The 12,323-nt window shown below is 36.3% G+C and overlaps 1 protein-coding gene across 7 annotated transcripts in view; it reads right to left on the bottom strand.

Annotated features, from left to right (window-relative positions):
* The window catches only part of Ankrd17 (ankyrin repeat domain 17), a 131,035-nt gene that overhangs the window by 57,781 nt on the left and 60,931 nt on the right, over positions 1-12,323 (bottom strand). For all 7 annotated transcript variants that reach the window (XM_052199396.1, XM_052199399.1, XM_052199398.1 and 4 more), the window contains exons 3-10: positions 11,229-11,385; positions 9,703-9,850; positions 9,341-9,488; positions 7,013-7,246; positions 4,876-4,970; positions 2,743-2,980; positions 1,005-1,196; positions 420-529 (exon numbers count right to left, since the gene is read on the bottom strand). In XM_052199396.1, the coding sequence (XP_052055356.1) occupies positions 420-529; positions 1,005-1,196; positions 2,743-2,980; positions 4,876-4,970; positions 7,013-7,246; positions 9,341-9,488; positions 9,703-9,850; positions 11,229-11,385 (1,322 nt within the window). The remainder of the gene's footprint in view (positions 1-419; positions 530-1,004; positions 1,197-2,742; positions 2,981-4,875; positions 4,971-7,012; positions 7,247-9,340; positions 9,489-9,702; positions 9,851-11,228; positions 11,386-12,323) is intronic.

Genomic DNA, 12,323 nt, shown 5'->3' with positions numbered 1-12,323 from the left:
CTTAAATAAACAACTAAGGAAAATTAATTTTTTGCACTATCTCTAGCAGAAAACTTTTCTTTGTAAACAGGGATGAGATTAGCAAACTGAATAATACTACAAAAAAACAGAACAAAGACTAAAGACTAAATAATGTATAAAAACAAACAAAAACAAAAAAGGTGACTAAATTTAAATAATAAGGAAAAAAGCTAACAAAGGAGAAATATGCCTTTGAATTGACTTCTTGGCTTTGTTTGATAAGGCAGGGTCTTATCACATACTGTAGGGAGACCTCAAACTCAGGTAGTTTTGGCTGGCCTTAAACTTTTAGGCATCTTCCTGCGTTAGCTTCTGAGTACATAGGAATGTACTTAAGGCAACAATGCCCTAACTCTTGTGTCATTTTTACAGATAAAGATTTAAGGGACAAAGCTTACCAGATCTGCACCTGCCTGGAGTAGGACGTCTGCTACGTCCGTATGGCCGTTCTCACAGGCATAGGTTAAAGCTGTGTCTCCGGTTGCTGTTGTTGCATGAACATTAGCTCCTGCAACAGTTAAAGATGATTACTTACAACCATGTTGAAGAATGAACATAAACCTATGTCTTCATGACAGTCCACATCCATGTCTAGAATGAGCACACTGGCTTCCTCTTTAAGAGGGAGTGGGGGGATATCTGCAAGAAATGGTGCAGCAGGTAATACCACTTGCTACCAAGCCTGACCACCCAAGTCTGGTCCCCAAGCCTACATGGAGGAAAGAAAGCTAACTCAGAAAAGTTGCCCTCTACCTCTTAACATGCACAGTAAGTGGCAGATCTACCACAAACAAATGAAGTCATTTTTTTTAATGGAAAAAAAAAAAAGAAAGAAAAAAGAGTAAAAGTATTTGAAGTTAAAATTGCAAGTATTAAACATATCCTATCTTTTCAAAATGCATTCTGTGTACCATAACAACATAAAACATATTTGGATACTGTGGTACTTATTTACACCATACAACATATTCCCAAATGCATACCTGCAGCTAGTAAGTATTTAACTAACTCCAAATGACCTTCCTGAGCAGCTTCCATCAAAGGGGTAGAACATCCTAGTTCTATATCAGCTCCAGCCTTAATCAGAAAGTCTGCCACTTCCAGAAAGCCTCCACAGCAAGCCAGGGTCAAGGCAGTTTCTTGAGTTTCTTCTGTCTGTGCATTGATATTTGCTCCTAAAATAAAGATTTTGCTTAAAGGACATTCATGCATTTACTCCGATACCAACAAAAGATAACGTTTTCTAATGAAATATATCTAAAAAAAAAAAAAAAAAAAATAGAGATATCTCTTCTCTACTCTTGGCAGTAAAAAAAAAAAACAAAAACAAAAAACAAAAAACAAAAAAAACAAAAAACAAATGTACATTCTTTGAGTTTGTATTTGATTAATACAGTTGGAATATTTGTTTAAAAATGTGCCAGTAATGACTAAAAGAAGTCATAACATTACCCAAGTCCCTTGTATAAAGAGAGTAGATGATAAAGACACTGTATCAATTACAGTATCAATTGATACACTATCAATCACTTACGGTAGCTAGCATTTATTAAACCATTACTATGTCCTGGACAATATTCAAAGTACAGACTGTTAAGGTACATTTATATACATAATCTGAATTTAGAGGAGGGGCAGTGTTGGAGAATGAACCCATGGCAACTGTGTGCTGTTGGGTGGAGACCCAACTCCAGTCCTGGAGAACTCGGAGTAAGTAATGCACCCCTGAGAAGCCGATTCCTAAGGCCTTATGTTGGTTTTATTTTCAGCATCATTTTACATAAAGCTGCACAGGTTGAGGTTAATTCACTTAATTGAATTTCCACAGGCAACACCATTACCATCATTACTCTCACCAGTTGACCATATTATAAGCACTGCTGTAGACGTTTCCTGCACCACCACACAGAAACAAGACTGACTAAAGTAACAAAATTACCATGCACTGTAAACGACACACATTTCAAAAAAAATCCTTTTCAAAAATCTGTACTTTAAAGTTCTAGTCAAAAGAATCTATATATAAAAACAAGAAATTTGCCTTTTGTATTAAATAGATCAGATTTTACAATGTTAAAAAAAATACTATTGGATGAAAAATAAGGCTATAAATCCAAAGGGAAATTATCATCTAAATGTAAGATATTTAAACTACCAGACCATCTCACTTTTTCCAGAAGTTCCTTATGGTATGAGAAACAGTTTCTGATGTAGCCAGCTTGATGGTTATTTGTGCTGTTGGTTTTCCTAGATAGTGTCTCCATATGAGCCCTGGTTGGCTGCAGCCCCCTAACCACTGTGATTACCAGTGTGTAATCCTCACCCGGCCTGCTGTGCACTTTCTCAGCAGTGTTCCATGCTCCCCCATCAGCTACTAGTTACATCACACACTTAGTTCTGGGTAAGTGTTCTACTGCCAAATAATTCCCTCATTATATTAGGCTTCAAGAATTGTACCTCATATTACCTTAAGAAAAATTATCCATCTGAACTTGATTTTGTTTGTTCTTTTATTTTCTCATAGAACACAATATTGAAAGTTCTATATCAAAGACAGTTGTACTTCATTTGTGTAACAGGGTATGTGAGCCATTTTATAGCAGACAAAGTAGAAGTTTGGGAACAAGTGATCAGCGCCTATCTGTAAAGTACAGAACTTCAACCTTAACAGGTACTTGTGTTCTATAGATTTGTTACTTAGTATTTGCTAAATGTGCTCACCTTGGCCTAGAAGTAATGCCACCATTTCTTCATGTCCTTCACGAGCTGCCTCCATTAAAGGAGTATAACCTTCATCATTGACTTCTTCCAGGCTAGCCCCTCTTTCAATAAGTAAGGCTGCAAGTTCTACATGTCCTCCACATGCAGCCAAAGTCAACGGTGACTCGAATGAATCAGCTGGCATGTTCACCTGAGCACCACTGTCCAGAAGCAACCGAGCTACTTCAACATGGCCATCCTATTTATAAGAATTAAAAACAAAATTAAGTCAGCACCATTAAAAAAAAAAAAGTCAAATCTAAAAACTTCACAATTACCATACACTAAAGCTTACTGATGTTCTCACACAAGAATAACTTTACATCTGACACTTCAGTAATTATATGGTGTGCTGCCAGTACCCTTTTATAGTACCGAATTGAAAAATAGAAGCTTGAGGATTTAAGGCAAACCGAGAAGAATGATGTCTGTAAGTGCTTATCAGCCACCAAGAAGGCAGAGGCAAGTACATGAATTATGACAAACCTAAGGCCACACAAAGTGCCTGCAGAGCACGGTGGGCAATTAACTAATAAGTGACAAAGCTCAGATAAAGAAAAGCAAATTTTTCATAAGACCTTAAGAGTTAGCAAACTTTTAATTGGGCAGAAAATAGCTTCAGAAACAACGGAGAATAGAATGTTCTGTGTGTTAAATGAACAAACACATGTGCACATGTTTTCTTTGTTGTTCATTATTTAAACACAAGTAAAAAGAAAAAGAAGGTAGCTTATTACTGGGAACTATTTGAGAATTTCCTTTCTACTGTTTTTCTTTCACTAACTAGTTTCTTTTAATCCTTTATATACTTCCTCACACATATTTCACCTTGCTCTAAAAGTCATATCTACCCTGGACTAAGAACAAGACATACCTAACAACTCTATAATGTCTTATTTCCAAGTAACATAGTTTTGAAATGCTTCCCATAAATTCAGAGCTTCAAGCTCTTAGCAAGAACTCCAAATTCCTGGCTTCAATTCATACACCTTTTAATTACATCCTTTTGATTTACAATATACCCAACCACCAACCTGCCCACTATTATTTATTGTGACTTATAAATAACTGGGATTACAAGTCAGTCAGTCAGTCTGTCTGTCTGTCTATCTTAATCATTGAGACTGAGTATCAGAGATTCATGCCCAAATATTTGCACTTATTTATGATATTTTAAGCATATGTATCTATAAAAAATTCCTTTGTCTAAATAATGGGTATTTTTGTGGTTTAAGGTAGTAACAGTGACTGAATTTCCTTATCAGAGAGATTACTGAAAACATCAATATTGTTGCTGTGTGAGGGGTCTGATTTGATCTTCATAAGAATACCATACGAGGAACTCAAAAGCTCCAAAGAATTTATGCATGCTCAAAAGAGAAAGTCACTAAAGAAAACACAGGGCTGACAATAAAAGCAATATATAATTCAAGTACTAAATGATAACCATATAACATTTCTCATAAACCTATAGGTTTTTTAGATACATCTCTTTTCTAAGACTATAAATTAAGATGCAAAAATTTGAATATTAACCCAATTTAAATTTCAAAGACAAACTATACAATTCTTTTTTACATTCTGTTTTCAAAGATGTGTGCATGCATGTGTGCGTGTTCATGAGTGTATGTGCATGTGCATATACATATTTGCTTTTTTGAGACAGGGTCCTCTTTACATAGTTCTGGCTGTCCTGAAAGTCACTGTGTAGACCAGGCTGTCCTGAAACTCATATAGATAGACCCACTGGTCTCTGAATTCTTACTTCTGGGATTAAAGGCAGAAATCTTGTCTGGCAGTTCTTTCTATTTTGACAGAATCTTGTAATATAACCATGGTTGAGCTGGTACTCACTATATAGTCCAATCTTGCCTCAAAATAACAGCAACCTTCCTGTTTCAACTTCGTGAATGTTTGGATTACATGTGATCACCAAGTACAGATTAAAAATACCAGTTCAGCTGAGGTTCTGTTCCACAATAAAGTAAGAAAAACTAGACCTTTTGCAAAACAAGAAAGCCATTCACTTCACAGTAGCTCCCCCGCTCCCACCAGTGCAAACATCGACTTCGTGTGTGCATTTTATCATCTTACCATGCAAGCCTCCATGAGAGCAGTGTGCATTTCATCTGTTTTATGCTCTTGATCAGCGCCTGCTTCCAAAAGAAATCGCACCATCTCTAGATGTCCTAAATCAAAATTGTGTTGGATTACTTATTTATTTTCAAAAACTATTCGTAAAACGAAAGTGATATATCATTTTTGGTGCAGATAAACAAAGATGCCATGTCCCAATATCACAGATGATCTTTCTGTAAAAAAAAAAAAAGTCCCTACCACACTATACTTATTTTTTAGATTTCTGTCATTTTCAATTATGTGTCTGTACTCTGATTGCAGTGCCCATGGAGAGCAGCAGAAGCGATCAACCCCTGCAGCTGGAGTTGTAAGCTGCCAGGCAGGTGTGTCCACACTGAATCAGGTCCTCTGTATAAACAGAAATCAGTCAAGCTGCAGAGCCATCTCTTCAGCTCTTGTGCTACATTATATGTACTGGTCAAGAGAAGTAGCCTGGGAGGAAATTGTTGAAGCTATTACCTCTATGAGACCAAGTGCTGAAATTACAGTAACTGACAAACTTTTCAGGGGAATCTTATTTATAACTTGTAAACTGCATTTATGAAAATATTGCTAAAACATCATTGAATTATATGTATCCTTTTATTACTATATATATATATGATAGACATTCAGTTTCAAAGAAACTTTATATTTCAGGTCAAGAAGTGACTAAAAAGTAAACCAATTATATATAAATAGTACATTGGATACTATGTAAGAGAGTAATATGAAATGATTTATAATCAATTTGTAAACAACTAGAATTAGACGAGAAAGGAAAATATAGCCCTAAATGCACTAAAACAAGAGAGTAAGCACACTATACTACATCGTAATTAGCCTGACTGCCCCATCAAAATATCAATACTCAGTCTGTCTGCGTCTATACCTTTTCTATCTTCTCAAACTCAGGAAAACCCACTAGAAACAAAAGAAGCTAACAGAGTTCACTGATCCCTGGAAGTATTCAAGGAGCACCCCATCAGCTTAATTTTCTAACTAGCTTCAAATTAAAGTTTTCAAGTTCAGCCTTAGATGCGCTCTAGAAAGTAGAGGAGGCTGTAAGTAAAAGGTGAGAGATGAGGGCTGCCACAAAGTGCTATAGCCAACTGGGAGTAAGGAATGCAATGGAACCAGTTCTGAGTTCAAAAGTGTGTATATGAAGCCATCCAATCAACGTTCCCAAAGCTTAACTCCTCTAATCCTTAATAAAGAACAGTCCCTGTTCCTAATTACCAATCAGGATAGGAAAGTAAGTGACTTTAATTGTGCTGGCTACACGAAATTCTGCTAACATCACACACTCAAAATTAAACAATTTAAATTTTAGCTATTTACTCATCTCAATATCATTGGGTCTTATTTCTAAAGAAAATTGGTTCTAAAGTCATTACAAGCTCTTGACTACTCTTAAACAGTAAGAGAAAAACCTAGGCTGAGTATATGATCAGAGTTAAAAGGTTAAGCAGGTACTCAATGACAAGCTTCTCCAGAGTAGCAGAACTGAAGGCAGTGTCTTACATTTTTTACCCACACTTGCAAAACCTTTGTCTTTCTACTTCAGACCAAGACTAAATGGTGTTTTATGAACTAAATGTGGCATGGTATAGATTCAGGCACAAAGTTGCATGGCTCATTTTTAAGTTCTTTAAAAAAATAAAAAAGGAAAGAAAAGAAAAACTCACATTATAGCCACATATTTGTCATACCAGTGGAGTATGAAAAATGTGCCTCTTTGGCTCTTTTAAGAAATCTCTGCTATTGATTTCTTGTAGGTGGACATACTTTGCCACCTAAGAATCCGGTATATTCAATATCTTCATATTTGTTGGCACTTAATTATCATGCACCTTCTTGCACAAGGTAAAATGCTTCCAAAATGCAAAATCATCAAAGTGTAATTACATTAAAATCATCAGCTTTCTCTGATAAAGAGCTGGATTGTCACTTTCATTGACGATATTTAGATTGTTGAAACTACACAATATTAAATATAAGTTATAAAACAGTTTAAACAAACTGAAGTCTGATGGCACTATATACTGTTTTATTGTTAATTTAGAAATATTTTAATTTCATTATTTTATTTCAAAAAAGATTTATAGGATACCTTTATAACAAGCTAATGTAAGGGCGCTCTCTTTGAATTCATTGGAGTGCGTATTGATGCCAGCTCCATTTTCTAGCAGCAATCTGGCTACCTCCACATGCCCAGCACTCCCAGCTTCCATTAGAGGTGTATGGCCATTCTCGTTATGGTCCTCAATACTAGCACCGGATTCCAAGAGCACCTTTACAACATCTACGTAGCCTCCAGCACAAGCATAGGTAAGGGCTGTGTTGCCTGTTTAGGTAAGAAAACAATGAAAAGATGTTAATATCACTCAGAGACACACAAACACAAGCATGCATGTGTACCTCGACCCAGTAAGATGCTTCTGCATGTAAATGGACATACCACCAAGTCTGAGACCCATATGGAAGAGGGGGAGGAAAGAACTAACTCCTGGAAGCTGTCCTTTGATTTCCCCATACGCACCATGGCACAGGCATGCATGCACACACATAAATAAAAATACATGTAGAGCTTTACATGAAACAAATTTACATTACAAAAGCTGAAATGGAGAACTGTATCCATAATAAACTCTAATTAGACACATATAATTCTATTACTTAACTGTACTTTTCTTTTTTGGAAATCAACTTTCTAGCCTCCCTTTCTATTTAAACACAGTATCAAGCTGTGCCTGGTGGTATAGGTTATAATCCCAACTATCAGAAGGCTAAAACAAAAGGATGAAAAACTAAGGCCAGCCTGAGCCACACATTGACTCTAAGGGAGCCTAGAAAGCCTGGTTAGTGCCTGGCTGACAATGCAAACTAAAAGGCCTCAGGACTTAGCTCATTTGGGCAATGCTTGCCTAGCAGGTGCAAGATTTTCAACTCAATCCCAAACACCAAGAAACAAAATACATGTCAAATTATAGAAAAATCAGATAAACTTATCAAAATTGGAGAACTGAGAGATGACAGAGAAGCCAAACCCATGGTATCACAACATAACAGCTACATAAACAATCCCTGAACTATAATTCTAATAGATGTGCTAACACTTAAATAAGAAATCTCACAGCCCTAGACAAAGAACTGTAGGCAACTAATGACTGGTGACAGGGAGAATTAGCATTTTCAAAAGATGAGCCTTCTAACCAGTTATCTAATAACAAGTGCACAGCTAAAATGATATACACACAACCCACACTAAATGAACTCAGTAAGCCGTATTTATGTGCCATACATATATAGGTAACAATTAATAATAAAAGGCTGACAGTGTGAGACTGGCAAAAAAGGGCGTGAGGGGTGGCGTTGGAGGAAGGATATGGGAAAGTTTAGATGGGAAATGGAAAGTGATGGAGACAGGACAGAGAATGTAGAAGTAAAGTATTTTAATTTAAAATTAAAGAGAAAAAAAACGTTTGGAGAATTATAAATGAGCTGTGACTTTCTTTCCTGAAATTGACTTTTTCTTTCTCAAATGAGATTAAGTTATGGTTAACTTTAATCAGAAAAATGTTTCATAAAGTATTATTTTTAATAAATAATATTATACCCAAAACCTATCATATATAAGCCGCATACTAACAGATCACTGTCAAATGATTTCAAAATGATTCATATTTTTATTTTTGGAACTTGTTATACAGTTCTGGCAAGCCTCAACGTACAGACTCCCTCCTGACTCAGCCTCCCATATCGAAGCACAACAGACATGAGACAAAACAATGAGCACAAGATTCCCTGCTTAGTTAGTGATTAAAAACTCCCCAAGTTAAAAGAGACCCCAACTTGGTAAGTAAAAAAGTAAAAAAAAAAAAAAAAAACCACATGTAGACTTTTATCTAAATCACAACTAAATTTGATCATTTTTAATTTGAAGAAAACTCACAAAATAGAATTTCATATAAATGCTAGACCCAGAGTTGACCCAATCCCCCGAGAGAGATGCAATTGTTTAGGCTAAAATTGAAGGGCCATTGGATGTGTTTTTATCATTTTTTTCATTCACCACAATTTAGTAAAATTGGGAGAATATGGTAAAGTCCTTGTTGTCCACCCTCCCTATCTTGCACTTGTAATAAAAAGGAAGCCAGATTTTGAACCATATCTTTCCACAACTACAGAGCAGTCTTTCAGACTGAGTGCTTAATATGTTTTAAAAGAACCTTAGTGTCTCATAAACAAAACAGGAAATGTTTCTTTATATTATACATTATATGTTGTCCATAACATAATTATATATTAATATAAATTATTAAATGTGTACTTAAACCTCATAGGACCTGTTATATCTTTACTAGTGAATAATCTCATAAGGAACTATTATTACAAGGGATGCTATAAGCCAAGGAAACTGAGAAAGTAGCAGCATGACCTGTTGAAGACTGTGCATTGACATCAGCTTTATGAGCTAGCAGCAACTTCACGATTTTGACATGTCCTCCATTAGCAGCAGCCATTAAAGGTGTGATGTCACCTTTGATTCCCCTGTCTTCCACATTTGCGTGCATTGCCAATAAAACCTTGACGAAAAAACAGAGTCTAAAGATTATTAAAAAAATAATCTGAAAGTTTTCAATATAACTATTTATATAATACCTATGTAAACTAGTAAAATTCCTCAGAGTTAAAAATACACAAGCTCTAACAATGTAGCAAAATTAGCTTAATGGACAAAAGGTTCATTTCTTAGTAAATGGCCGATTTCTTCCCAAGGTCTACTTTCCCAGCACAAACCTGTGCGAGCTCATAGTACCCAGCAGAGCAGGCGAGACACAGGAGGCTCTCCCCTTCCTCGGTGTGCTCGTTCACACTTCGACCTTCAATGAGTAATTTCCGCACAGCATTTACATCTCCTTCTGAACAGGCTTCTGCCAAACTGCGGCTACGAGAGAAGTAAAGAATACCATCATCTCAGGGGATGACAGAAAAATCTACATCATACAAGTACTGGTTTTCAGGTCATCTAATTAAAATTATCACTATTCTAAAATGTTTTCAGTTATCTAAAAAATAATACTGAAATCATATAACAAAAATTAAAACAAAAATATAGATTAAACGTTGAGGAATATTACATGAAATTAAAAAATTCATAAAATATGTAAAACACCTACTAATTATAAAAGCCTACACAAGTTCTTTTATCCATAAAAGAGTATCAGATACAGGATGGGAGCAGGTAATGTTAATAAATGAGTTAAGTGGGCAAGTATTTTCTTCGACAATCACCTCAGGGTCAGTGCTCTTGTACCTTGTTGAGACAAAGTCTGATCGCAGAGCTATGATAGGCTGGCCAGCAGGCCCTCAACCTTCTGGGAATTCTCGCATCCTGCTCCCTGTGCCTGGCTTTACTTGTGTTGTGGGTACTCATACTCAAGGCCCCACCCTTGCTCTGCAAGAGCTCTACCCACTGAGCTACCTCCCCACATAGCTTTATGTTCAAGTGCAGGAAGAAAGAAGTCAGTAAGGACTGACAACTGCACCACACCAACGTTACTTCTTCAGTGCTTTGTTTCTACTCCGCAACGCATCCATACTTTATATATGAACTATGATTTTCATTATAAAACACTAGAAAACCTTTAAATATTACTTACACCGAATCCTTAAGAATATTAAAACCACAGATACAAGGAATTATGAGACCCAAGTTAAAGTCTTCTGGCCTGACATTCAGATTATTTATTAGAAACAAGATTTTTAACTTTTTCAAAATTATAGAAAACAAATAATAAACCTCAGCCTTTAAAATGATCTAAATTATACAAATGAACTAAAACAACGTGATACACACAGTTGAATGAATAGCAGGTACTTCTTTGTCACTATAAAAAGCAACATAAATAAATGACAGGTCTTTTCTGATTTTAAAACTTATGTGTATGTTTTTGTGTGCACATGCCACTTGTGGGAGGTGTGAGCACCCAATATGGGTGCTAGGTACTAAACTCAGTGCCTCTGAGAAGATCGGCAAGGTCGTGTAACAGAGAGACGCTGGCCAGTCCTTAACACCTGTCAGCACTACTCCTAAGACTCGGGCACACTTCACCTACTTGAAGATATCTCTCTCAACTTACTTATAGAATTGATGTTAAGAAAGAAAAATCTACAATTTGACAGGTATGTTTTTTAATGCATAAACACAAAAGGTATCATGCTAAGTAGACAGTATCAGGCACAAGAAAAAAGTTTAACAAATACTAGTTCTTTTCATTCCTATGAAAATCATGCTTCCATGGAACACTACACCAAGTACTCACTTGTCCGACTGCCCTGCATTTGCTGTGCTCTCAGCTCTCATCCGGGTAAGTGCAGCAGCAGCTTCATCCAACGCACAACTGACAGACGATGTTAACCTCCGCAGCACTTCAGGGTCTGCAAAGGCTTTACCGTCCGCCGTGGATAACTTGCCTATTCCTATGGAAATGCCGAAATGGACAAAGTAAAACTTAGGTTACTGAATCTGTATATTAACAAGTAACCTTCACATACCATACTAGACATACTTGTCTATAATCTTTAGATAAATAACTCTCCTCAAACCTAAAAGTTTTATCCATGCCATATGTTCGTGGACTCATGATCTAAGACACTCTCTCAGGTGTGGGTCTTTAGCCTATGCTCGGATAGGCAACTTCTCTGAAATGTCTGTATGTCTTTGGGAGAACTCACGTTCACAGGTTGTTAAAAGCTGAAGGTATCGAATCATGAACTGCCTACTCATTTTTATCACCACATGCAGAAAATAAAGTCAATATACAAGAGAACAGAGAAAACAAGAGTTCTAGAGAAATTTTTGACTTGCTGACTCCAAGAGAGCCAGCACATTCTACATTTTGGGGGAAAAAAATCATCTATATAACCACCTCTTAAAAACTTAGTACATACAGGCTGGAGAGATGGTCAAGAGCACTGGCTGTTCTTCCAGAGGTCCTGAGTTCAATTCCCAGCAACCACATGGTGACTCACAACCATCTGTAATGGGATCCAATGTCCTCCTCTCACCAGAGGAGAATGACAGTGTGCTAACATACATAAAATAAGTATTCTTTTTAAAAAACTTATATACATTTATCATATATACTCAAAACCTGAAATTATAGAACAGCAAAAGAAATAATACAAAAGTAGAAATAGCAAACATTTGAATGAACATAACTTTTCCAGATAGCCCAAATAATACAAGCTTACCATTACTAATATCACAATTTTATTCCAAGTTTTCCATGTGCATTACCTATGGTCAGAAAGATGGCTTGGGGGTTGAGAGCACTGGCTGCTCTGCAGAGGACTTGCTTGGTTCCTAGCACTCTCACCAAGCAGAGCTGACCTCCATGGGTATTTGTACTTATATG

The sequence above is a fragment of the Apodemus sylvaticus genome, chromosome 11 (genome assembly GCF_947179515.1).
Source record: "Apodemus sylvaticus chromosome 11, mApoSyl1.1, whole genome shotgun sequence".
NCBI classification, from domain to species: Eukaryota; Metazoa; Chordata; class Mammalia; order Rodentia; family Muridae; genus Apodemus; species Apodemus sylvaticus.
The sequence above is the reverse complement of the archived record's forward strand: the minus strand, read 5'-3'. Positions and strand labels throughout refer to the sequence as shown.